This window comes from Pezoporus wallicus, unplaced genomic scaffold (assembly GCF_028554395.1).
Source record: "Pezoporus wallicus isolate ANWC-B61680 ecotype Strahan unplaced genomic scaffold, APGP_CSIRO_Pwel_v1 contig_8166, whole genome shotgun sequence".
Classification (NCBI taxonomy): domain Eukaryota; kingdom Metazoa; phylum Chordata; class Aves; order Psittaciformes; family Psittacidae; genus Pezoporus; species Pezoporus wallicus.
In genome coordinates this window covers 2,021,571-2,047,083 of record NW_026638114.1, presented here as the reverse complement: position 1 = coordinate 2,047,083, position 25,513 = coordinate 2,021,571, and the positions used below count along the sequence as shown (strand labels likewise).

Here is a 25,513-nt window from a genome sequence, read left to right as displayed (position 1 = left end):
ATTCCTGCCTGAACTCACTTGCAAATCAAAAGTGTCATTGAACTGCCTGGAGAAGGTGAAGCTTATCAAAGATTTGCAGATGTGAGAGGAAATCACAGGATTCTGGAGAGGATGGAGACATGGTGCTGGACCCCAGCCTTTCCTTGGGGAGGGTCGCTTGGCAGCTGGAAACTCCTGGAGGCTTTTGTAGAAATGGGCATTGGATAAAGACAGACTGAGCTCAGGAAGAAGCTCTTGACTCCACCTCTCATGGTGTGTGGTGTGGCCATGGGGTGGGATGGAGAGCTGGTTAACATGAAAAGGGATGCTTTAAAAGGGGAGGATTTAGGAATTTCAGACGTGAGTTCCCACTGAGAAATGACTTGGCTGGTAAATGGGCTGCAGTCCTGGAAAGTGTTGGTGAATTGTACCATATGTAAATAGACCTTTTTTCTCCCCAGGTAATTATGTGGTAACCATGTAAATACTCACTCTGATAATACAAATTATAAACAAGAAAGCGATTACATATTTATGAATGACAGGCACACACTTAAATGCCCTGGACAATAAAGAATAATATTAGTCATTAGTATGGTAAAGGAGGCATAATGGGCTAAATAACTTAATCTCCCACACATTTCTGGGTTTGGCCAGCATCAAAGATTTCACTGAATTGATCACAAAACAGACTCAGATAATCTTGGCCGATATCCTCCTTTTTGACAAAACAATTCTAATAATAAAATCCTACGTTTGATTGCTTAGCCCAATGAAACGTTTTTGGTAGTCCTTCCTTTTCATACTGTTCAATAGGCTGCGGTGATACTGCCAACCAGGCCAGAGCAGGGAGGGAAAGGAAGGGTTTGTGCTGGCCTTGGCAGGAAGGTCAGGGCATGGATCTGGCCAAAGTACAGTGATAGTTGCAGGGAAGCTGAGGGGATTATTAAATGTGCAGAGTGGAAGTGAATGGGAGTATTGTTGTGAACGGGGGGGGGGGGGGGGGGGATCTTCATAGATACCTCTTTAGGAGATAATACTGGAATAACATGCTTACTACAGTATGGGAGGAACTGAGATATGGGCAAAACCCTCAGATGTCCCCAAAGGGCTCCCATGCAAGTATTGACAGGGACTCTTGGCCCTGCTGAGGTATGGGGAGGTCTCCAGGTGAGGTGACATGTCTGTAGACACACACTGCTCTTGGTGTTTGCAGGGTAGGGAAATAGCTGTTACAGCCATGCTTTTGGACTCTGCAGCTTCTCTGCAGTTTAAGCTATTAAAACTTTTCAAAGAACTTAAATACCCAGAGCTCTGTCTAAAGCTGCGTTGCATCTTGTCCTGTTCTTGTAGCATAACAGGGTGATTTTGAGCAATTTGAGTTGTTTTTATTTCAGTGACCATTAACAGGCACCCAGTTCCACCGCATTGTTTTTAAAGCCTGACTATTTCATTTTTATGGCTATTTAAAGCAGGGATCCCTGAAATCCCTAAAACCCCAGCCTGTTTCTCTGAGTCCCAGGCATGCCTGCTGAAAACACTGGCATAAGGAATTTCACTGTATAGGCAGCCTGGAACAGAGACGTATTGATGTTATTTAGCCTTCACTTGCCAAGTTGAATGTTAAGATTGTGTTTTCACATGCGAAGAAGCTATCAGCTTTACGGATAGTCGTATTTTCATAAGCTGCATTTGGCTGTCACACCTTCTCCTGTAGTCTCTTGATATGCAAACAAGTCTCGGTTATATATGCTCCTGGCCTATAAACTGATATCCCTGCAGAGTTCCTGATTATCCTTCCATTAACTTTTACTCTCCTCTGTCTCCCTCAGGGATGTAACAAGTAGTCTTTCCTTCATCATGGCTTTCCAGCTGGTTACCTCCCTGGTTCTCTCCTAAATGGATTCTCTCAGTAGTTGTGTGTCTCACTAAGGAAATTCCTACTGTGAAATTTCAGCAGGGATTGCTGAAATGGGGATTTGCTTATTTGAAATGCAAGGAAAGCATCCTGGAAAATGCCATCCCAAAGAAGAGAATAACTGTACACCACATGTAAAGTGTAGAGTGTGGTACAACAGGAGGAAGAGGCATCACTTTTTGTATATGGCATTTTGATTTCTCAGCTGTAGTACTGAAGAATTTGATGCAGGTTTGTGTGAGTCTCTGCCATTCTTGTATTTTCTGGTGTAATTAGTATGGTTTACACACCAGCATTCAACCTCCACACCTTGGTTTCAGTGTGCACTTTATTACATTCCTCACTTCCAGTTTTTCCTTTATGGAGTTCAGATTGTGTCTTAATCAGATTCTCAGACCCTGCGCCCATCATAGCTGCAGCTGGGCACATCCCAGCAAAGCATTTAGCAGGGACATCTTCGATTTGTCCCGTGTCCATCCTTCTTCAATCCCCTGTGACGATAAATGTGTGAGTACAACCTGAGTTCTGTTTCCAAAGACTGAGCCCATGCATGCGCCAGTTCATGTTCTAGACACACTTGACCACTAATCTCTATCATTATTTAATTTCAAAGTAGTGCTAAAATACCCTTTGAGGCCTCTCTCTCCTATCACGTAATCCGACTTGTTTTATAGCAGTTGACAACAATCTGTATGTTTCTTGTAGTTATCGCCTTGACTTGAGTATAAATCAGTGTTTGCTCATTCCTGTCAATATTGTTTGAAACAGGCTGCTGGCTCAGCTCCTTTAGAATTATTTGAACTGGAATTATTATTTAGCTGAATAAACGTTTCAAGACACGTTGCACATTTCTGGGATTTGTATTAGCACTCCTAGAAACATTGCAAAAACCAGAGACTGGATTTAAATGGTGCTGTAAATATTTACATGAGCAGACAGTTGTATCTGGGGAGCAGAGGTGACTCCCCTTCTCCATGTGAAGCAGAAGCCTACTTCTTGAGTGGTCACGCTGATTTCAAGGGCTTGCTGTGTTTGTGGCCACTGAACAGAAATAAAATGGTTAGAATATGGCCCCAGCTATGTGGCAATGCCTAATTTGAGCACGCGATTCATCCCATTTCCCATGTGGAGTGGAAAGTCAAAGGTTTTCTTCAATTGCATATATAAATCTATGGGCTTGAGAGATTACAGGTGCCATTAGACTCTTCCTTTTGGAAATCTTAAGTACTTGCATATCTGTACATGCATGATTTGACCAGAAATTCCCCTACAGTGTTTAAAGTCCTGTTGTATATGTCTCTGTCTGAGCAGGTCTGCAGTCTCCGAAGATTAAGTAAGGGTGAGACATTTAGCCACAGGGTAACAACTCTGGTGTGCATTCAGATTTCATATCAGGTAGCTTGTTCTATTATTAAAATAGTACAATTTCGTAACAATGGTAGTTGCTGCTTTAAAAACCTCCCGGTTGCTCAGGCAGCATGCAAGGTGAATGAAGGAATAGAGCTTTTTGAGCTGGTCCCTATCCATAGCCAAAAGTTGGGATTTTCAGTGTCCCTGTATAGTTTGTCCTTCTTCAAGCACCTCGGAGGGGTGTGTGCATGTCCCCATCTGGGCTGCCTATGCGCTAAGCAAGCTGCTACTCTGCAGCCTCCAAGGTCAGTGGGAGATGAGAAACTTACGTGTGTTTGTGGCTTCTCAAAGCATCGGAATAATGAGTTAAAAAAGCTTTTTGCCTTCTAACGGGTCGCGTATCTCTCTGATCTATAGGATTTGCACCCTTGACACCATCTTTTGAGGAGTGCTTCCAAAAAGTATGGAATGAATGTAGATTATGTGGGAAATATCTCAGTAGTGTGCTCACACAGCTCGTCAGCACAGTCTCCCGCTGTTGACTGAACGTGTCCTTTATGGAAATTGGCTTTGTAACCCACATTTCAACTGCTGAAGAGTTATGAGGTCGGTAAGTGCAGTTCAGAATGTAGCTCATTTTGTGTGTATCTTGGACCATGTTCACCCCTGGGTTTTATACCACAAAAAAAATCAGTGGAATGGTGCCAAGAAGAAATTCATCCCCTAATATTTAAAGTCAGCTCCTCCAACACATTCAGTGCATTTCACTGAGCTCCCTAGACCATGACTCTAGGAAGACTTCTGCTTGCTGGTTTTTGGAGGCTGTAATTTTTATAGGGGCACTGAGAATAACCAATAATAACAGGTTTTGGGTAAATATTAAATCTTGTGCTTCGAAGTATGAACTTGTATCTACTATTACTCAAGAGCAGAAAGAGGCTGCTGTAGTGAGCAAATGACTGTTGTATTTCTTGCCCCTTTCTATGCTGCACCCAGTGATGGTCAGTGTGAGAGGCAGGCGAGTTAGCTGGATGGATAGCAGGTAGTTCCGAATGGGCAATTCCCATGTTTCTCCAAGAGCAGATTGTTAATGAGGAAGCCAGAGCATCGCATCGCTCATGCTTTGATAGGAACCAAAGAATTAATGTCTGCAATGTCTGCAGTCCCTTTTAATGACAGACTTTTAGCAGTGATCACAGAACTGCCTTGCAGAGTTAATTCTGGCTAATGAGCAATTAGTCAGCTCGGTGGTGACTTGCCTGTGGGGAGGAGGTGGTCGGGCTGAGCATGGTGTGGGAGCCCCAGCAGGACCTGTGTGAGCCCGGCACCCTCACCTGTGATGGTGCTTGGGCTGCAGCTGGAATCCTCTCATTCTGAAGGATGTATGGATTTATTCTCCTGCTTCAGACTTGCTTCTTCTCAGTACTCAATGCAGCCAGAGAGCATCTGTCAGCAGAAGCCTCTTTGCCTGCCCGAGCAAAGGTTGAGCTCACGTGGGCTGAGCATATTCCAGCGTGAATATGTTTAAATGTTGGGACAGCTACAGATGCTGCTGCTGCTTTCTCACCTCGTGCGAGAAGCGCCTGTGTGTGCCCGCCTGCCTCTGGGCACACCGCAGTGATGGGTGCTGGGACGTGGAGCGGATGCAGATGGCACTCCAAAAGGGGAAGTTCATGAGCTCGTTTCTGTTAGGGTGGTGTGTCTGTATCCTAGCCATAGAGCACAGGAGTCTGCTCATCAGGCTGGAGCACTCTGGGGGTGCTACGGTGAAATAACCCAAATGTACAGCTAGGACTGGAGCCTGATGTCCTGGTGTAGTCCTTCTATGGAAGATGTGTCCATCTTCCCTTGTAGGAAGGAAGTCCTGTGTTCCAGCATCATCACCAATGCCTCTCCAGCCCAGGGCTGAGGGGATACTTAGGCTGAGGAGCCTGCATGTCTGGATCCATCACTGACAGGCTCAGCTCTGACCTCTCAGTTTTCCCATCCACAATTCTGTGGGCAGCTCTCGAAGGCAAGCTGAGGGTAGGGGATATGAGCACCATAAATCAGGTGCTTGGTTGTCTGTTCCCTGAGCTAGGCACTGCAAACTGAAGCACAGAGGTGCTTGCTGCAAAGGATGTCTTGTGATGGGACATAAATCTCAGGGATGCCTGCAGACTGTGGTAATTAGGAGCAAAAATCTAAGAGACATTTGTGGTAATCGGGGAACTGAGCGTTGCTCGACTACAGTGTAATTAACAGTGGTGATGAATTGATATTGGTGATAGGCAGAGCTTATGTAGCGCTTCAGAAGCATTGATGTTTTCTAAGGTAAAGATTAGACTGTTCCATTTACTGAGTTAGTAAATTTGGGAAGTAAAACAGGTTAAATGAAATGATTCCCCCCCAGACTGGAGCAGTGATATTTGAATCCCTGTATTTACATACTGGGAGGGAGGGTGCGCTTACATAAAAGCATGTGTGCCTCTATATAACTCCATGTACATATGTAACACCCAAAAACTATCCTTATGCATTCATATTTGTGTGTGGAGTCTGTCTGCGGATGTGTGTGTATATGTATAAAAACATGATTTATGGGTTTTTAAACCTCCTTGACAGGCTCCATGAGAGCAGTTCCTAAATGTAAGCCAAGATTTTTGACTAAGAGACAGGTAGCAGTAGGTGCTAATAAATGAAAGAACTGTGAGTAAAATGTTGTGACATCCACCTCTCCGAACAACCTGCGGAGCCCTGGCAGAGCCATCAAACCGAGCTGAGAGTAATCAGCAGGGACTGATAAAGCTGCTCTTGTAATTATTTGTTTGATATACAGCTTTCCTTCTTCCTTCTGCATAAATAGCAGCATTGCTTTGCTTAGTGTGGGAGGTGTTTTTTTATTCCTGTCAGGGCTTGTTCTCACCAAGATGTCATGAGAGGAGGACTGAGATCTGCATTTTTGGTTTATTTACGGGCTTTCCATTGTAATTCTGACAGCATACGGTGGAGACAGCATTCATTTAGATGGGGAGAGGCGTCCTTGCTTCATGCAAAGCTGTCGGTGGTGCAGACTCTGTCGTGCTGCTTTTAAGCTGCTCTGATTCCTCTAGGTTTGGCCTGGAAGAAGCTGTTCCTGAGAGGAGGCAACTGCTGAGGTCTGAAGGCTGTCGCGATGTTGTGCCCTTGTATTTAGATGTTAAATAAATTCCCATAGCAGGCTTCTCATTTATAAGTGTGAGTTTGATGATGCCACAGCCCAGACTGCCCCAAAACCACACAGCCCGTCAGATTGACAACTGTTAGTTATCCTTAAATAACTTCCTTCCTCACCACATCCAAGCATTGACTGATTTCCAGGCAGTCACAGTAGTGGCCCGTCAGTGACGACTGCACTGAGCCAAAAGGCTCCTGTTGATGTCAGTGATTTCTGGGAATGCTGCCTGCATGGTTTTGTTCCGGGATTCCCCTCTCCATCCATGCCTGGTTCACTCAGGGCAAATTCTGCAATTCTCTGTTTAACAGAAAGCTCAGTAATTCACTCCCATTTTAAGCACTTTCATTTTCCTTGTTTCATTTATGTTTTTTTTTTTCTTAAAGAAAAAAAAAGCTAGTTATTTCTTTTTAAAAAGGAAGAAAAAAGTCCTATACACCAGAATAGTTTTGATATTGTCTAAGGGTTTTACCAGGAACACAGGAAGAAGGAGGAGGCATAAGGGAAGAGTGGCACATTAGAGCAGAAAATAGATTTCCTAGCCTAAAGTGAAAGAAATCCAGACTGCTGCCTTTAGCATACATTTGAATACCGTCAAGGGCATCTGGAACATGGTGATAGGCATTCTACTTCTGATAACGCTGAAAATTCATTAATGATGAGGCACAGATACGCCACCGGCCCTGTGCTTCACAGGCAATATTGGAACAGGGTCTGAGCCATCAGAGGCTGCATTCAGGCTCCTGCCAGGGTCATTGCCAACTCGCTCTGACTCAGGAGAAATACCTCAGACTTGAACCAGATTAATGAAAAGAGAAATTGTTCTGAGCCCAAGAAAAAAAGGCTTTATACTCATTGCAGCTCTATGGGGGTTGTTCCTGAGTGATTACGGTGCATCCTTTCAGTGCTTTCTGATTCCAGGCAATGATGGCATTTTAAGATAAATAACGTGATCATGGCTCCGCTTGTTATTGAGGGGCTTTTATTCTTGCTGATGTTACATGAAAAAGAAAGTTGTTAAAAAAAGGTGGCACTAACAAATTGAAGCCCCCAGGGAACTGTTGCCTGAATGGGATTTTGATTGGAGTTCAATTTAATTGGCCATAAATCTTCTCGTTTCTGATTTACATTCTGCCTTAGACCAGTCTCCCAAATTCATGATAATCAGGTTTTCATTTTTCTCTATCAAACAGAATACCCTGACATGAGCATAAACACGAAATATTCCTTCAGCAAGGTGACCTTGTTCTTGCTTGTACCATGCTGGTAATTGATTTAATGCCTCCTTGCCTGTAAATCAGGCCTCTTTCTGAGGCATGTCCATCAGATTTGGAGGTAATTGGCCAGTGTAGTTGGTTTTTCACTGTAGTATTTTGAGAGCAAGATAGTAGAGCTTATAAACCTCTACTACAAGAGTAGCTGTGATCATTCCTACTGACACCATGGAAAACATTCAGCTGGTGCCTCTCCTTGTTGGCTGTCTTTGAATGCAGCGATGTGCATATCTCAGAGAACAGAAGCTCTTGTTCTAGCCTGGAGTAAATATGCGAGATGCAGAGCCCAGTAATTTCTGTGGGGTTTGAATTAAATCTTTTTCCTGTCACATTGCAATGTCTGTAAGGGAATGAAGTTAACGCTGCAGGTGCTGCTTGTACCGGGCCCTTCTGCTTTGAAGGGGTGCTGCAAAGGAGGAAACGGGTTTGGTTTTGTGCCTGCCATGACCGTTGTTAGCCTTTGCTCTATGACTTAGCCCAGTGCTGGCAGGGAGGGGATGGAGACCTGAGGGCTTCTCTGCATTTACATTCTCAGCAACGTAAATGCTGGTTTGGAGGTGCTGGGCCTTGTTTCTGGTCAGAATCTTAGGAATTGCTCTTTAGGATTAGAACGCTTTTTCACAGGGGAGTTGGAAGTTCTTTAGTGTTTGTAGTTGCTTTTCACAGCAGAGGTCACTTTGGTTTCACTTTTGCCTTGAAGAACTCTATGAAGAGGGTTTGTGCTTTATATGCCATTTGTATAGTGGAATTTTGTCACCCCCAAAAGAAATTTCACATAAGAAAAAAGGTCTTCAGGCACCCTGGGAATCCTGGTCCGCATCCCCTCACTGCTCTGGAGTGCCATACACAGCACATTGTAGAGTGTCCTCTTGCTCCCCACTGCTCTGCTCTCCTTTCCCTTTACTTTCCCCAGGGTTGCTTCTTGCAATTGCTGGTTTACGTTCATCAGTTGTTTTCCTTCCCCTCCTGATCTGCAATACCCAAAGGAGGCTCCACACGAGAGGACTGTGGGGATGAATTCTCTAGGGGAGTGATTTAGAGAGGAGATGAGTAAGAGGTGAGAACCACGTGGGATGAAAGGAAACAGAATCAGAACTAATTCTGATTAGATACCCAAATCCCTTAAATCCACTTGCTGCTCTTGCAATCTCCTTCATGGGAATCTCAATAAAGTGCCTCAGCTGCTGCAAGGAGTGGGTAGGAAAAGGGAAGGAACCAGCCCATATTGAGTTGTAATCGGAGTTACTGGGTTTGGAGAATATTGTAGTTTAATGTTTTGCCCATCTTTCCTGTCCCATGGTTCTTTTCCCTTGTGATTCTTCTGTGTTTCTAAGTTGTGACGCTTCATTATATTGCTCATTTAACCATTTCCAACAGTACTGAGATTGGCAGGTTGAGTTTTCTGCAATCACGCAACTTCGTGCCCTGTAGATTGAATGTTTTATGGCCTGTGAAGAAAAGGTGAAAAGAAAGTTACATCTGCTGCCAGTTTCCTAATTACATCAGCATCAAATACATTGAGTTTGTTCATGCCAGGTACTTTTACTGAAAAAAACATTTATAAGCATGGCCTTGGCAACGGGAAGCAGTGGTTTTCCTTTTGCTTTCTGAACCATTAGAATTCTTTCTCTTCTTTTTTTCTCTTCCTTCCCTACAAAAGAAATAGAGAAAAATCTGAATTTTAACTCATTATGGTTATCTGCTGATTATTTTTTTTTTTTGTCTGCAAAGATGAATAGCTGGAAGATTGCTGAAAGTAGCATGAAGGAAAATGAGCATCTGTTACTGAAGTTTCTGCTGACTTATCAGTATTTAGGCTTGTATGACAGCAGTGGGCAGGTACCAAGGCAGATGAGACATGACTGTGCTGGCTGAGCATGGAGCAGGGCTTGTTCCCCAGGGAATGGGGCACAGAGTGCTTCATGGGAAACAGCTGAAGGACTTGTGCTGTGTCCCAACCCAAAGAGAGCACGAGGCAAAGACAAGAAGGGCCTCTGAACAAAAGTGTCTTCATGCCCAATAATGCATCTGCAAACAGCTGAGTCCTAGCAACTATGAAGTTGTCAATGGGGAGGGTTCAGAATGTGACTTCACTGTGCAGCCTGCTCCACAGCACAATTGTTTCTGCTTCTTCAGTCAGTATCTATTTGTTTCTCAGTTTAGGAGTCAGAGCTTTTCCAAGCTACCTAGATGGTATTTCTTGTTAAAGCTTGGACCCCAAAGCCCAGTGAATAAGACTGGCAGTTGGTTCTTCTCCCATCTGTGGTTTTAACTGCATCACTTTTGGCTCCACTTTCCTATCCTACTGTTTCTCCATCACAGCAGTAACTTTTTTTGACCTGTATGTGAATTAAGACAAACAGGGCCTTGGTTTTGGTCGTATTGCAAATAAACATTGAAGGAGAGGAAATCTGCATGTCTGCTCTGAGCCACAGCTCTGTATGGTCCGTTACATCATTTGGGACAATATCCATCTAGAGAAGATGCTTGTTGCTTGTGATTCTTTGTATTTTCCTTCTGTTCCATCCCTTAGTCCTTGATGCTTTTGGAGCAGATCAAATCCTTCAGCAAAGCTTTCCCAGTATCACATAGATTAGAAATGATTAATAGGTGTGGTTACTAAATCTGGTCAAGAATTGTCTAAGATGTTTTCCAAAATGTTTTAGTGTGATCCATCTTCGTTTCCTTGAACTCTGGTTTTGGTGTAAGTTTGATCAATAAAGACTTTTCCAGGATTGAGGTCAGATGGAAGGCATCTCCCATCTCTGTTCCCAGATGGGAGTGAGAACCAATCTAACTCAGCCTAGACTAGGTATATTTGTTAAAGCCTGTGCCTTGACAAATTATGCTTGACCATAAGTCCCTTGTACCCTTCATTTATCCCCTGCTCATGCTCACTGAGCAGTGACTTGCACATCCTGAGTTCTTGTAAGGAGGATCCCACTGCCATGGTCAGGACAGTGAGTGACACTGATGGCACAGATGGACACTGCACCCTCCATACCTTTCCTTAGCATCTTCTCTAGCTCCTGTAGTTCTGGTGGGAGATTGTCAAAAGCTTGTGCCTTTCATCCCAGGAGTGGGAAGGGCTTTATTTGTTTTGTTAATCTGAAAGTTAAGTGGGTGGGAAGATAAGTCTGCAGCCCCGCTCCATTCCTCACATGGTACCAGCTCTTGTTTCCCCTTGAGAGAGGCAGAGCAGATGGAAGGCAGAGATGAAATGAAGATCAAAAGTAAACAGCATGATTAAGTTTTTGATAAAGGATAAAACACTTATCACATCAAAGCTGCTGAAAACCACATGAAATGTTTCCTGAACATTTCATGTCCACATAAGCATTAACTGCACTTGCCATGGGGATGTTTGTAACAGCAGCAGTGGAGCTGGGGAGGCTGGTGGGGTACGTACCCTTGTGGCTATGCTCCAGGTCACCAGCCTGGCACCAGGAAGGCACAGCCTGTTAGCCATGCTCTAGACCATTGCACCTCTCCTCCTGCAGATTGGTGGGCCCGTGTGATGTGCATGGTTCAATCCTTTAAGCAAGGATGTGCAAGGCAATCCTTTAAGCTGTGTCCTGCTCAGTTTTCCTGCTTTGGGCACGGGTTTTCTAGAAGTTAACAACATGCAAGCTGTTGTTTCCAGGAAAAGTGGAATAAAGGTTTTGTGCCCAACATGGACTTCTCTACAAATATCTAAGGAGCTGGACTTGATTTTTACTTGCCAAGTTTTATATTAAAAAGCCCAGAAATAGGGCAGTACTGCAACAGTTTGAGAAAGACCTGTATTAGTCACAAGAAAGTTAATCAGAAGGGATGTCTCATGGTCACTGGTCCAGGCTCCCACTTGAAGCACGGCTAACTTCAAAGTTCACTCAGATTGCTCAAGGTAGAAGTTGAGCATCCTTTCCAGGTCCCTGTTCCAATTTCACACGGTGCTCAGGGGGGGATTCTCTCTTAGGTTCAACTGGAATTTCCCATCTTGTCTCTCATCCAGTCACCGTGCTCTTCAGAGAAGGGTCTGTCTGCCTACACACCTGCCTTTCCATCGCCCAAACCACTGTCAGTACAATAAGACAGATCTCCTTGAGGTTGTTTGCTTGTTTGTTTTCCTCTCTCAGTGCTTCCCTTGTTGTTCTGTATTCTGCAGGTGATTGACAGCATAACCTCGTCTTTGCCTAGTGCAGGTAATCCCATATTTGGGCTCTTTCAAAGCCAGATCTTGTTTCTATTTAGTACTTTTGAAAAGGGTACTTCAGAAACTGCATTTCTGATTTCTGCAGAACAGGAATCAGGTGTTGCAAGCAGAGAAGTTCCTGTCCTAAATTCCCATCTGCCAGACGTTCATGTTAGTTATTACCAAGCTTAGCAGTGCAAGAATTTATTATTCTCTGAGCCACTGGCCTTCATCCTGCTGTGAACATAACAGTGTTAGTTAACAGGAAGCAAAAAGGCATGAAATTAAAGCTTTCAGGTCATCTTCAGTGGCAAGTGAGGTAGCAACCAGGCACCCAGCTCAGGTATGACACAGGCCTTGCCAAAACCAAGATTAGATGGTAAGCTCCATAACAAACAATCCAATGTGATTTCTTAGCAATACCCAGGATAGATGTCTCGGTGACACTTGTACAGCTGGGTTTATTCAGTTCAAAAGAAAAAGGTAAGTTTTTTCTTAAGAAGCATTACTGTGTATTTCAGCAAGATTTCTCATGTAATAAGATGCAATACTTCAGGCAACATTCTGTTTAGATACATTCCTATTTAATAATAAAAATGGCATTGACAGTGAGGGGTTGCACTGAATAAGTTACTACTTCGAGTTCTGTTTTATGCTGAAGCCAGATGTGTCCTGTAAGTTCCCAGCTCTTGTAACTTTTCCTTTTCCTCATCTGGACAGCTACATGTCCACGAGATTTATTTCTTGATCTATATGGACATGCAATCCTTTTTGGGGATTATTGCCATAGAAACAAGACGTAACACGGAGCGTGTTAGAAGTAACAAATGGGATTTGGCAGTCTCTCCCATTTACTACACAGAGGTTGAGCTGTGTACAAAAAGCAGTAATTACTTGCTCTCAGAGCCTTATTAACAGGCATATCTGCACATTCATTAAAACTAGATACTTCCATTCTGTCTGGGATGACATTTAGCTATGCTGGCCTTGAATCTAAAACCCATGCCATCTATTTTGTTTCTCAGTCAAGGCAGGGATTTGTTGGTTTTGACATTTGGGCTCCTCTTTGTTTGATTGCAGGGCCCACAGCAGTCCGTGCTCCCAGCCCTGCTGAGCCTCTCACAAGGAGATAAGATGCAGTAACTGCACCAGGGAATGGTCTCCTCTTTGAAGGGTGAAGTCACCCAAGTTTTGCTCATAAAGCCTGATCTCTCACAGTGCTGGGACCCAGCTCCCAGCCTCTCCCAGGGCTTCACACCCTGCCTGGCTTACAGACACGTGGCAGCGTGGAGACCTCACACAGTGCTGAGGCGCTGGCACAGGGTGCCCAGGGAAGCTGTGGCTGCCCCATCCCTGGCAGTGTTCAAGGCCAGGTTGGACACAGGGGCTTGGAGCAAGCTGCTCTAGTGGAAGGTGTCCATGCCCATTCCATGCTCATGGAACTGGGTGAGCTTTAAGGTTCTTCCAATCCAAACCGTTCCATGATGCTTGTTTCAAACGTTTAGTACCTAAGTATAAATCTAGGACATAGAACCTAGGACTAACTTGAGGCTCCAAAAACAGTGCAGGTGTCTGCCTTCTTCCTCTTCCTCATTCCTCTTTTCCTGCTCTCCAATCGATTCTTCAGCTCCTATGTTCTCCATTCCCTCCAACTCCCTTCAGTTTTCCATCCTTCTCCAGTTGACTTTACTCCTGCTTCTACCTCCTCACTGACTCTTCTGTCCCATGGGAGCCACAGAGCGCTTCTCAAGGTCCACTCTGAGCAGCCCTTAGGTGGCACCCTAAAACCTCCCTGCCTCATCCTCAGGGGGACAGAGGTTCAAATGACCAGCTCTGTTCTGCTTGGGAACCTGCTGAATTCATATCCCAGGTATCTTGCCCCTCCTATGTGGGACTGACAGGGAATCACCACGGATGCTCTTGCTTGGGGTGGAAGCCCAAAGTAGCTGCCATCACTTTCTACCTAAAAGTGTAAATCAAAATGTCCTGTTTATTTCCCATTGCAGGTATGATCTACCAGTGACAACAATAAAAGAGGTTATAACGAAGGGACCATGTTAATTTGGTGACCTGGAAGCTCTCATTAGTGGCTTGTGTTTTTCAGATCGACCAGGAGGTGGATGTGGCTGTGAATCTGATGGATCCTGTCCCTCACACGGGTGTTTCTCTGTTGCAGGGAGGCATGCCCCAAACGCTGAGTTCTACCAGTATGTTTACCCCATGTGGCTTCAGCCCTCATCTACATACTTCAAAAGAAGATGAACAAGGATTGATCTTCCAGGATGGAAACCTTACCTCAGCATCTCTGGATGCTCTAATCCAGCATCTGATACCTACCACTGATTACTACCCTGAAGTAAGCAACTCACAGTGTAATAAACAGTTTCATTTTGATGAATTGGGGCAGCACTGTATGCAAAAGTGCAAATGTGTTAAATTTTGAATTAAGAGGGCTAATTTAAAAGCTGCATACAATTAAAGCTTGGTAAATGGATGCATTGCTTTAAATGCTGGTGCACTGCTCTATAATTGTTCCCATGAAAAAGCAGATCCCAAAGTTGATACTGCCTTTACATAGGAGAATGGGGCAAGGGGGAGCTGTGGTGGTGATGTATCAGCGATACAGCAGTCGTAGCACTACAAAAATAGCAATGCATCCCAGAGAGGCTTAGATGAAGGCTGCAGCAAAAACTTCAAGTCTGAACTCGCATTAAATGAACTGAATTTCAGTGGCTGCTGAAGTCATCCAGGTTTGTCTGTGTGTGCAAAGCATTCTCTCAGTGACAGCAGAGATGCTCCTTCTGATAGGTTCATATATTCACACCAACTTTGCAGGCACTGGTCAGTGTAATCCAGATCCTAATCCGTGCTCAATCAGTGAATATTCAGGGTTTCTTCACCAACAGTGTGAGGATCTAAACTGGAAGCAGGTTTATGGTCCTGTAAGCCATTGACTTCACTGGATTTTTTGCACATCCTCAGTGGAATTCAGGATGGCGTTTGACTGGAAGACTTTTAAGTGCTAATTTATCTCTATGGAATAGCTTGTATTTCAAAGCAGAGTAGCACTGACTTTTGGGCAGTTTAGAAGACTAGGGAAGCTATCATTGCAGAGCAGACAGCGTGTTTTAAATTACCCCCAGTTTCTGATCAGCTAAAAATAAGTAGTAAAAAAGCATATCAATTAAAAGAATAGAAAAACCATAAAAATAGGTAATGGGCAGATCAGGCTGTGAGGTTTTCATTAAGCAATGTGTGATACGCAATATTATACCTGCTGCTCAGGAGTGTGGCTGGGTCTGGGGGAAAGAAGATAATTCAGGTGCCAGGAGGGGTGAGGATGCAAACAGCTGACAATTCATGCATATATTTGAAATTCACTGCTGGAATACCTTAAATAATCTGAGGATTTATCCAACAGTCTTGCTTCCCACAGCTTCCCAGATGCGGGGTTGCATATGATATGGCTTGGCTGATAGAAACTAATTTTGGGGAGTTAGAAGAATAAATGAAAGATTCCTTAAAACAGGCTGGGTGAGAGCTGCAAGGTTTGAGTTCCGGTGGCACTTGCAGCTCACAACCCAGTACAGCACAGAGGTGCCCAAGTGTCTATATGTATATCTTTCACTGGCCTCCATGTATCCCTGGTTGTGCCGTCTCCTATACCTGGACTCAGTCCCATAGAGTGGCCTACACACTGTCTTTGCTGGATGCTTGCATAGGGTTTAGGCAGCCAAAGGCTGGAAGTGGAAGTGAGTGCTGTGGAGGAAGGAGGTGCTGCTGCCTCCTGCAGTTCCATTTTCAGGGCCAGAAATCCTTATGTCTTTTAGACGTAAAGGTCTATCCCAGTGGAAATGCAAAAACCTTGGAGTTTGGGGTTTTTATGGCTAATATTACCACTGTACAGGTGCTTACAGCAGGTCTGCTTGTCTGTCTCCTGCAGAAAGCCTATATCTTTACATTCCTGCTGAGTTCCAGACTCTTCATTGAACCCCATGAGCTTTTGTCCCGTGTTTGTCACAAGTGCATTGAGCAGCAGCGGCTGGACGACCCCGTGCTGGACAAGGTTAGTTTATCTTTACAGCAGAGATATGCGAGGTATTTTCAATGAGCAGAGAATGCTGGGGATCTGGTGTGTGTCGTTTACCTCCTTTTGGATTGAAGGAAACTTGCTCATAAAGGATGACAGTTGCTGCTGAGATCCTGACATTGAGACATCCTAGTATCCATGTCCAAGAGCAGTGCTCCAGGCAATAGTCACTTCAAATCTTCTTCTAATTTTCCCTTTCCCCCTGTCTCAGTCTTCCCAGGTGACTTTCCTTCTTAACTTCTTTAAGGCTCAGATGGAGCCTGGGGATGCAAGGAGGTAGGACGTACACCTCACACACTGTCAACACACCACTCTCCCATTTGTACTTAGCACGTCTGCCCTTTTGCTTTCTTGCTTCTGGTACAGTAATATTTCCTCTCGGCCTTACCTGTCACTTTGAACACTACATAACGGCATGCAACTACCCCCTAACCTCCCGCTGCCAGCACTGACAAGTCCTTACCCGCACAGCCCTGCTGCAGAGCGGCGCTGTCTGGCACGCCAGGAACGAGTTAAAGCAGTAGTGAGGCTGTGTCAGGGTAACACAGTGAGTAAATCCAAGCTGTTGCTATGTCGGCATTCATCCTGTTTTGCCCTGGGGACTGTGCAGACGGATACAGTGTGTAACAACACTTGTGCATCCTCTGGCAGTCCCACAGGCAGTGCGATGGAGATGGATCCCAAAGGATCCTATTCAGTGCTGGATTCCACCCAGCCTCTCCTCAGTGCCTTGATGAAGACCTATGCCTGCATTACCTAGAGCAGGAGATGCACCTTCAGTGCAGTGGAGGAAAGATGAACATGCATTAGTTGCAAGTTTCCAAAGCCCCCAGAATTCTGAAATGACTCTCAATCAAGATCAGCCTTTCGAGCTTTGAAACAGTGTTTTTGGCATCACATACTGAATCATCAACATCTCAACACATGTGCTTGTTTTTACGCAGGCAACTGGTTGCATGAGTAACAGGAGCTATGTGTTAACTGTGGAGAGCAATTAGCCAGACTGCTCACAAATCTGACACTTGGGTTGCTCATACAGTTGGTATTAATAGAAATACCTGCACGAAGCACACCAAACAAAACAGTTGTTCTGAAGCGTGATGAACTGTTCTCTGATGCTATCACCACAGACACAAGTTTAGGAGGGTTAAAATGTGAGCACTGACAAGTTTTGCTGCACATTAAACTCTGCAAGAAATGAGAAATGCTGTATGGTTATGAAGATCTGTCTGCAATGTGGCCTGGCCTGAGTCACACAGAGTTGGTGAGACACAGCTGATGTGCTCCTGAGAGCACCGCTGACTTTGAAACCTTGCACACAAGCGACCTCCCATCCCCTGTGTGCTGTGACTCGCACAAAGTCCTCTCCTTCCATTCCTAATAGCAGTTTACACAGCTGGAGCAAATGTCTCCCCAGACCTTTGTAGTCTCCAATAAAGCTTTCCCTTTAGCAGCCACCTGCTGGTCTTTGAGCATGAGCCTAATGCTAGCTGACAGCAGCTATTTTTAGAGATGTGGTTCATTGAAACCTGTTGTTGGTGGAAAGCTGAAATACGCATTTTAACCACCTTGGTTGAGAAGCAGAGAGCGGTGGAGCTCAAGAGTATAAATTTTCCTGATTACAGGGTACACTTTAGCTACAGAGCATAGGATGGAGATGAAGGCTGTTTGTTTGGCTCTGTTTTCTGTAAATAAAAATGTCATTTGTTGTTTAACGCAATTTCCTTTTCACGTGTTCTTGGACAATGGAGGCTGAAAGCTTTGGAAGCAGCCACACTGGCTGTCTTTTGAATTGTGCCATTCCCCATGTTTCCCTCCTCGCCCCATAATCTTCCCGACTATTCCCACTGCTGCATCCTCAGATAAACCTATAGCAAAAGTAAAGTGGGCATCAGTTGTGTGTTATGTGATGGGTGTCCTTGTGTTGTCATGACCTTGAGTGGGAAGAGAGCACCATTATGAGTAGCCCATTTACTAAAACGCTGGTGTTTTGTCCATCTTTTCTTCCTCACATTACATCTGCTAATGGTCAATAAGCAGTTTTTTTCACACAGCAAAAAGCAAAAACCACCCCTTTGCTGGTCAAGAAATACATTCCAATCAGTTTTCAGGGAGGGATGAAAGTGTGGGAGGGATGAAAGTGTAGGAGGGTTGTGAGTACAAAAGGGAAGAATGTGTGATTCAAATCAGCAGGACAGATGTTTTTCAAAAAGGCTTAAAGGTTGCACCAACAAAATGTCCATCCAACCATAAACTGCATGTGCAGAATACCTGAATCTGCATGTAAAACAGACGGTTGTGCCTGCCTCTGATTTCTGGTATATTTTGCATGCCAAAATGTATCATTTGTGCACCACACGATCTCTTTGCATGTGTGCAGGTTTTGCAGGTGCAACCGTAAGTGCCTTCTTTGAAAGCCTGGCCCCACATTCAATGACACGTGTATTTGCTGGGAGACCTCAGGGGGTAAACGTGTTTAGATCCCTGTCCATCCTCCTGGTTTCCATTTCAGGCTCGGATCAGAAAATTTGGACCCAAAATCTTACAGTTGCTGACAGAGTGGACAGAGACGTTCCCGTATGACTTTCAGGAAGAGCGGATGATTGGCCATCTCAAAGACATGATTCACAGGATAGCTCCGTGCGATGAGGTGAGGATGTCTGACATGGGATGTTGGGTGGAGATGTTAAATTCATTTCCCCACTTGGTTCCTCCTTTTCTTCCTTTTGCCAAATCTGTTTCGTGCCTCATCCTGGATACTCTGTTCTCCTTTAACATTTAAAACCTGCAGTAGCTTCTCTGAAAGCCCCATCTCTCAGCTTATGGCAGTGACACCATTTGAGTAATGTGACTGGAATCCCCATCAGATCCCTATGGGATGCTGTTGAATCCAGCCTGTTTAGCTTAGATGGTGACATAAGAAGGGACAGTCCTTGCATTCAAAGAAGATAACAAATATTTATGGACATGTAGTTTCTCTGAGTACATGAAAATGGCAGGAGGCAACAGTGGGTGGCCTGCTGAGCAGAAACTCATTCTAGATTGCTGTATGGTCTTGGTGTTCAAATGTGGGAGCCATATGTGTGGCAGAGGAGGACACAGCGAATGGAGTCTTTGGGAGACCTGCCTGCAGTTCAGGTGGGTGAATCCATAAATGAATTGAGAAACATTAAAAGTACCACACAAAGCCCATCAAAATAATAAGGATAAGGACAAATAGTACATAGGGAGTCTCTAATTACTCTTAGGTTAACCATGGGATGTGGAAGAATTCAGTTCCATTGGCTACATCAAGGCTTGGCTTCAGGCCACAGATGGGTGCAATGCAGTAGACCAAAAAGCACATGTCCATGAGGCTAAGAAGGAGCAGGGTGGGGAGAAGAGGGAAGGAATTAGAGTTGCAGCAGAACAGAAATGAAATTGGACCTTTCTACCCACATGAAACAGGAGAGAAGTGGAAGCAGCTGCTCTTAGGCCGGGCTGGCACCAGGGCTGGCACTCTGGGGTAGCTGTAGGCTGGCATGGATCGGCCGCCTGGGCTGGCCAGCCCGTGGGAGAGAAGGGGAAGCTGTGTGATGCTTGGATGTGGGCGAAGGGAACACAAAGGACTTTCACAAAGAGCTGAGGTGGCCTCAATTCCACTGACCAGAGCAGTAAAACCTCTCTGAAGGGGAAGAGGCAATGAGCTTGCTCCTGCCAACCACCAAGAAAGGTGCCTTGCAGTGCTTCAGCATCTAAAGTGAGAGAAACCCATACAGCCCCACCAAAATAATATCCACTGGAAAGAAGGAACCAGCCCAAAAGGGCAGAGAACAGGGGCTTTGCAGGTGCCCTTTCAGAGCAGTAGCTGTCCTGGTGAAGAGCCATAAATGCTGAAAATCAACTGTTTGCACACAAAATGATGCAAACCCGAGCACACCTTTGCTCTGGGATGTGCATAGCTGTGTACCAGCACCAGCCTTTATGGCTCTGGGGGGCCTCAGACTACATTAGGTTCAAATCATTGTTTTTCAGATATTACTAAGCCCTGTAATTGCAAGTAATTATGGCTGAGCAAAATCAATAATGAACTCAAGAAACAGCTCATATCCTACAAATGCAAATCTCCTTTTTTAAGGGACAGCACAAAAGAGCGGCGGTGCCTGGTAGCGGTTCGGAAGGAAGTTGTTCCCGTTGTGAATTGCAGAAATTAAAGACTGAAAGATTTGTGAGGTCATCAAGTCCATGTAGGTCAATGCAGGATTTTTTCCCCTGCAGTGTATTCTGCTGTCCTTTGTGGAGTCCACTTTCTGAAGGCTCTGTGATGTGCGTATAAAGGGGTCCATGCTGAGAAGCGTTCCTTAGGAAGTGCTGTGATTTGCATTTAGAGTTAGAAGTTTTAATTAAAATTTGAGCTCCTGAGCCACCTGCTGAGGCCTGCGGTCTTCAGAGCAACTTCCCCACTTCAGAACGAAGCTTTTCCTCTAAATATGAAACAGTAGTATGCTGCTTTTGACTGTTAATGTGGCAGTGAAGTGAAATTGGTTGATAGAGTCCAGCATGCAGCCCCTGTACAGTGGGGGGTCACTTGGTGGCAAGATAATTACCAGCATGTTGAAGGTAATGAACAATGTTGTTTTCACTTAGTGATAATAGCTTTAAAAAGGCAGGAAATGCTTTTAAAAGAGCAAAAGCAGGACTGGTGTTTTTTAGTTTCTCCCCCAACATGCACGGAAAAGCTTTCCAGGCAAGGGTGCACTCGACTGACTTTTAGTGAGTCTCTTCAAGAGCTGTAATTTCCTTCTGTGTCTATTAAGTGTCTCTTATTTCATTCTTTATTAGGTTTTCAGCTTACCTGAGTCTTTGTTTATGTCATCTATAGCCACATTTTTGTGCCAAATCTTCTACAAAACTGGATGAAACTAGATCTTTTGATAAGAATTTATTGAAAGATTGCTTAAGATGCATGTCTTTCAGGCAATTTTTATGCTGCTTTTTGGCTTTTCATCCAGTGAGGAATTTGATATTGCATAGACATCGCTGGTCCAAGATTTCTCATCCAAACTCCTTTCTGAAAGAGAACTGGGTTTTCAGCTAAAAGGAGCTTAGCCAAATGTTTTATGTTCAGTAGAAAACTTGGATTTCAGTTCTATGCCTGCTCCCCCCACCCCCAGATTTACAAAATATGTTCACAAAATACCAAACATGTCACTATCTGCGTTTCACTAAAAAATAACATTCTGTTCATAGAGCTCCATAAGCTGTGCTGAGGTTTGCAAACACACCTGGATGTAAAACAGAGAAATATTTAGATGGTGGTCAGTAGTTTGGGTCCAGGACAGTCTTTGTAAATCAGAAGTGTGACCATCTGTTTGAGTGAGGATTTACATGAAGAAGGCAAGGGGACTCTCTTCCTTGGAGCTAAAATGCATCATGAACAGACAAGAACTGAAAAAATGACTTTTTCTTTTCAAAAAATCACAGAATCACAGAATAGTTAGGGTTGGAAAAGACCTTAAGATCATCAAGTTCCAACCCCCCTGCCATGGGCAGGGACACCTCACACTAAACCATATCACCCAAGGTTCTGTCCAGCCTGGCCTTGAACACTGCCAGGGATGGAGCATTCACAACCTCCCTGGGCAACCCATTCCAGTGCCTCACCACCCTAACAGGAAAGAATTTCCTCCTTATATCCAATCTAAACTTCCCCTGTTTCAGTTTTAACCTGTTACCCCTTGTCCTGTCACTACAGTCCCTAATGAAGAGTCCCTCCCCAGCATCCCTATAGGCCCCCTTCAGATACTGGAAGGCTGCTCTGAGGTCTCCACGCAGCCTTCTCTTCTCCAGGCTGAACAGCCCCAACTTCCTCAGCCTGTCTTCATACAGGAGCTGCTCCAGTCCCCTGATCATCCTTGTGGCCTCCTCTGGACTTGTTCCAACAGTTCCATGTCCTTTTTATGTTGAGGACACTAGAACTGTAATGATGTAAAATGATTTAAGTCCTTTATTTTTACCTGTTTCTCACCCAGTTCTCACTCCTCCTGTGTGATTTGCTTCCAAATAGAACATGTGGTGTTGTTCTCCAAGTCAGGTCCCGTCTACCTTCTAGGTACTTGCTTCACTTCAAACTTGGAAGCTCTGTTTGGCAAAAAAGCCTGACTACATCCTGCTTATCTGGTCCATGTTCTAGCCCAGCTCAAGAGAGCATCTTCCTTGAGTGAAATGAGAAGTTCCTCAGCAATATGAAACCTTCTGCTAGGAAAGCTGTATGAAAGTTAGTGTTGCAGCAAAAGTTGATGCACTTAGGATGTTATAAAGGCTTTCAGCCTCAGAGTGCTATGGAAACAGGGTAGGTATAAGCATGTTATTCTTCACTCTGAAGTAGCAGGAGATGCTACTTCCATTGTGCAGATGGGATCCTGTGTAGGTAAGAAGAGCACTGACTCTGGCTTCTGGTACCTTGAGCACCTAAACCAGGAGTAATGCCTGACACTGAAGATTATCCAGAGCCTACAAAACTGCAAAGATGATGAAGGCTGGATCTAATCCATGGGATTCAGGAGTAGTTCCGAAGGCTTCACTTGGGCTGTGTCCAGCTTGGGATGTGACACAGGTGTGTGTTGGTCTTTGTGGGAAGGCACAGTCCAGCCAAGTCCCTGTTGTGATGATGAGGACTATGTGGAGGGTGCCAGGGTGTACATCTGCTGCATAGTACAGATGTAATAGAAGAGGGCTCCTTGCCAGCTCTGATGGATTCACACTGATGGATTACAAACTGATGTTACTGGCAACTTGATGTTACTAAATTCTGTTTGGATGGGGAGCAAGGAGTTATTCCACTTGTGAGCAGCCAGAGGATGTCTCCACTGCGGGTCTTTGTGCTGCAAGAGGAGCTGGACCAGCATGCAAACTGTTTTCCCAAGTGACTGTGCTGTTTGAAATTGAGCAAGCACCCATTGCAGCCATGCCTGATGCTCCTTTCTCTGGCTCATGTTCCGCAGCAGGTTACACCTCACGCTCCATGAGAGGCTGTTGCCCAAGGACATTTCCAATCGATCCTTGTCTTCAGAGCCCATCCACCAGTTCTCTGTTATCTTATAAATTTTACAATGTCTGCATCTACCAGTTGTGAAGAGTTGAAGATGTCTCCATTTCTTTCTGCCCATCCTCCAAGGCCGGAGGCTTTGCTCATTGTTTGTAAAGAGCTGCTCCAGCTCTGAGAAGAACCTGAGCAGCTTTGTAATGATTATCCTGCTGAGTGCATGGCTGTGCTTGGAATATGATATGAGCTTCCTTCAAGAGCAATTAACATTTTGGATATTAAATACTCAAAGCTGCACGACGCTCAGAGCACTCCAGCTGGGTAGCAAGTAACAGCATGCTTCTGCTGCTTTCATCTCAAAAGGATGGAGAGAATAGTATTAGAAACACTTCTTATTCCTAATAAATAAGAGTTGAGCAGGCACCACTAACAGGTAGAGTTCTTGGCCACATGTAGCTGACATACAGGGTAAGCACCAAATGCTGCTGTGCTCCAGAAAGCTGCAGTAACTCATGTTGCAGTATTACCTCTCCTCTGATCCTGATGTTGGCAGGAATACGTGAGTATCAGTGCCAGCCCAACCCATCAGTCCTGCCTGCCTCTTCTCTTGACTGCAGTCTGTTTCTGTGGTCCAAGCACTGAACTGTAATTAAGCCAACTGGTTATTTTGAAGTAGGCTTCTTGAAAATAAAGCAGTAACCTGTTGCTGGCTTAGGAGTGTTTTGCAGAAGGGAAAATTCAGCATCAAACCACTCCTTTGTCAAGGGTTTTTGGGTGGTTTATGTTTCTTTCTCTCCCTGTCTCTCCAGGCCTACTGGAAGAAGATGAATCAGCTTTTGCAAACCCTGAACCAGAAGCTTGCAACGCTCAGCCACGGCCAAGAAGGGATTGTCAAGATCAGTGCTGCTGTCTCTGATAAGCTGGTTGCCTTTAAAAGTAAACCTCCATCAATTCAGAGAGAAATCCTGAGTGTCTGCAGTGACCCCTACACTCTGGCTCAGCAGCTGACACATGTGGAGCTGGTGAGTGGGAAGGGTTCCCAACTTCTGCAGGCAGAGATATTACTTTAAGCTATCAGCTGCTAAGTATTCCAGACACAATCAAAAGAGATCTGCACATCCCATGCTGCAGCAGCAGTGCAGCAGCAGGCAGGGTTTGACAGGTTAAGAGATGCTTGGGAAGCAAGCTAGAGATCAGAGTGTTCCTGCGCATCCTGGAGCGGTCACTTTGCTTTTTCAGCTTGCTGATTTGAGAAATGCAAATCATAGTCCCAGGAAGCTTAAAGGGTTCTCACTTCTGTCAGTGTTCAGAGCCCCACAGCCTGAGGGAGCTACCCAAATGGCTGTTCATGAGCCCTTCTATTAATCTGGAAGACATTTTTAACAGTTCAAATCCATTCCTACAGATACACAAAGCATCTACATTGTCTGATGTGTTTTTCATTCTTCCCTTTGGGACTTTGCTCACGGACATACAAGGATGTCCAAATACACCCACACGAAGCCCTGCTGTTTCCCTCATTGACTGCAATCCACTCTCAAACAGGCCTTTGATGTAATTGCTCCAATTGCAGTACCAAGGTGCTGGGCAGACTGTTGCCTTATGCACCCTTCTCCCAGGTTCAGGTCTTCTATGTAGACCTGGATGTTTGCAGAAGAGCATAAAACATTGCTGCCATCTGCAGAGCTCTTGATGCTGTAATGATTCCCTGCTGCCTGTCCTCCTGTAGACACTGTTCATCCTTGAGAGGAAGGCTGGAAAAACAAGGAAGTTAGCCTTGGGAATTCTGAAGGTAGCTGGTATTCTATTTATGGAGAAGTGGAATAGTTCAGAAACCCCAAATTTAGGATTGTTTTCTCATTTTGGTTAGTTTTCAGACCATGCAACTTTGGCTCTCTTTGCTTTAAACAACTTAAGGCAGAGAGTAGAAGTCCTTTTGCCTAGAGTTTTCTCTTGCCTTTTTTCCCCTTCACAGTGCAACTGTCTCCAAGGGATGTTCCCTGTAAGTGGAGCACTGCTGCACTTCTAAAACTGATGCAGCTAGAGGTTTTCATCCCACTGTACCGCAGTCAGTGCTCTCTACCTTCTCTTTCACGTACAGCATCCGGTACACCAACTGCTCTGCACTGAAACTGTCTGATGCTTACTTGTTAGTAAGAATTATTTGCTATTAGTAACAGTTATTTCTTGGTAAGAGTCCTATGCAATTATCAGTGGCAAGGTGAGAATTCAAGAGAAATAGCATAGGGGTAGCCATAAAATCTTCACTTAAGCCAAATTATTGTTTATTTTATTGCTGCTTGAGTGTCCCAAGTTTGGGTTGTAGGAATTCCCAAATACCTCCTCTGAAATGCCTCTGTGGCCTACAACCTACTGATTTTCCCTAATAAACATGTTTAAGAGAATTAAAAAGCCTCATAAGTTCCAGTGTGGCTGGAACTGACAGGTTTCTTCAGGAGCTGATGGACGTGGCCTGTCTTTTACTAAGAGATCTGGATGCTTTATTTACTC

General features: G+C 44.6%; 1 protein-coding gene across 1 annotated transcript in view; it reads left to right on the top strand.

The window, feature by feature from the left end:
* RASGEF1C (RasGEF domain family member 1C) overlaps positions 1 to 25,513 on the top strand; it is a 68,707-nt gene that overhangs the window by 26,314 nt on the left and 16,880 nt on the right. The window contains exons 2-5 of the mRNA XM_057409477.1: positions 14,065 to 14,244; positions 15,832 to 15,954; positions 18,491 to 18,628; positions 23,812 to 24,024. Coding sequence (XP_057265460.1) covers positions 14,071 to 14,244; positions 15,832 to 15,954; positions 18,491 to 18,628; positions 23,812 to 24,024 — 648 coding nt within the window. The 5' untranslated portion in view covers positions 14,065 to 14,070. The remainder of the gene's footprint in view (positions 1 to 14,064; positions 14,245 to 15,831; positions 15,955 to 18,490; positions 18,629 to 23,811; positions 24,025 to 25,513) is intronic.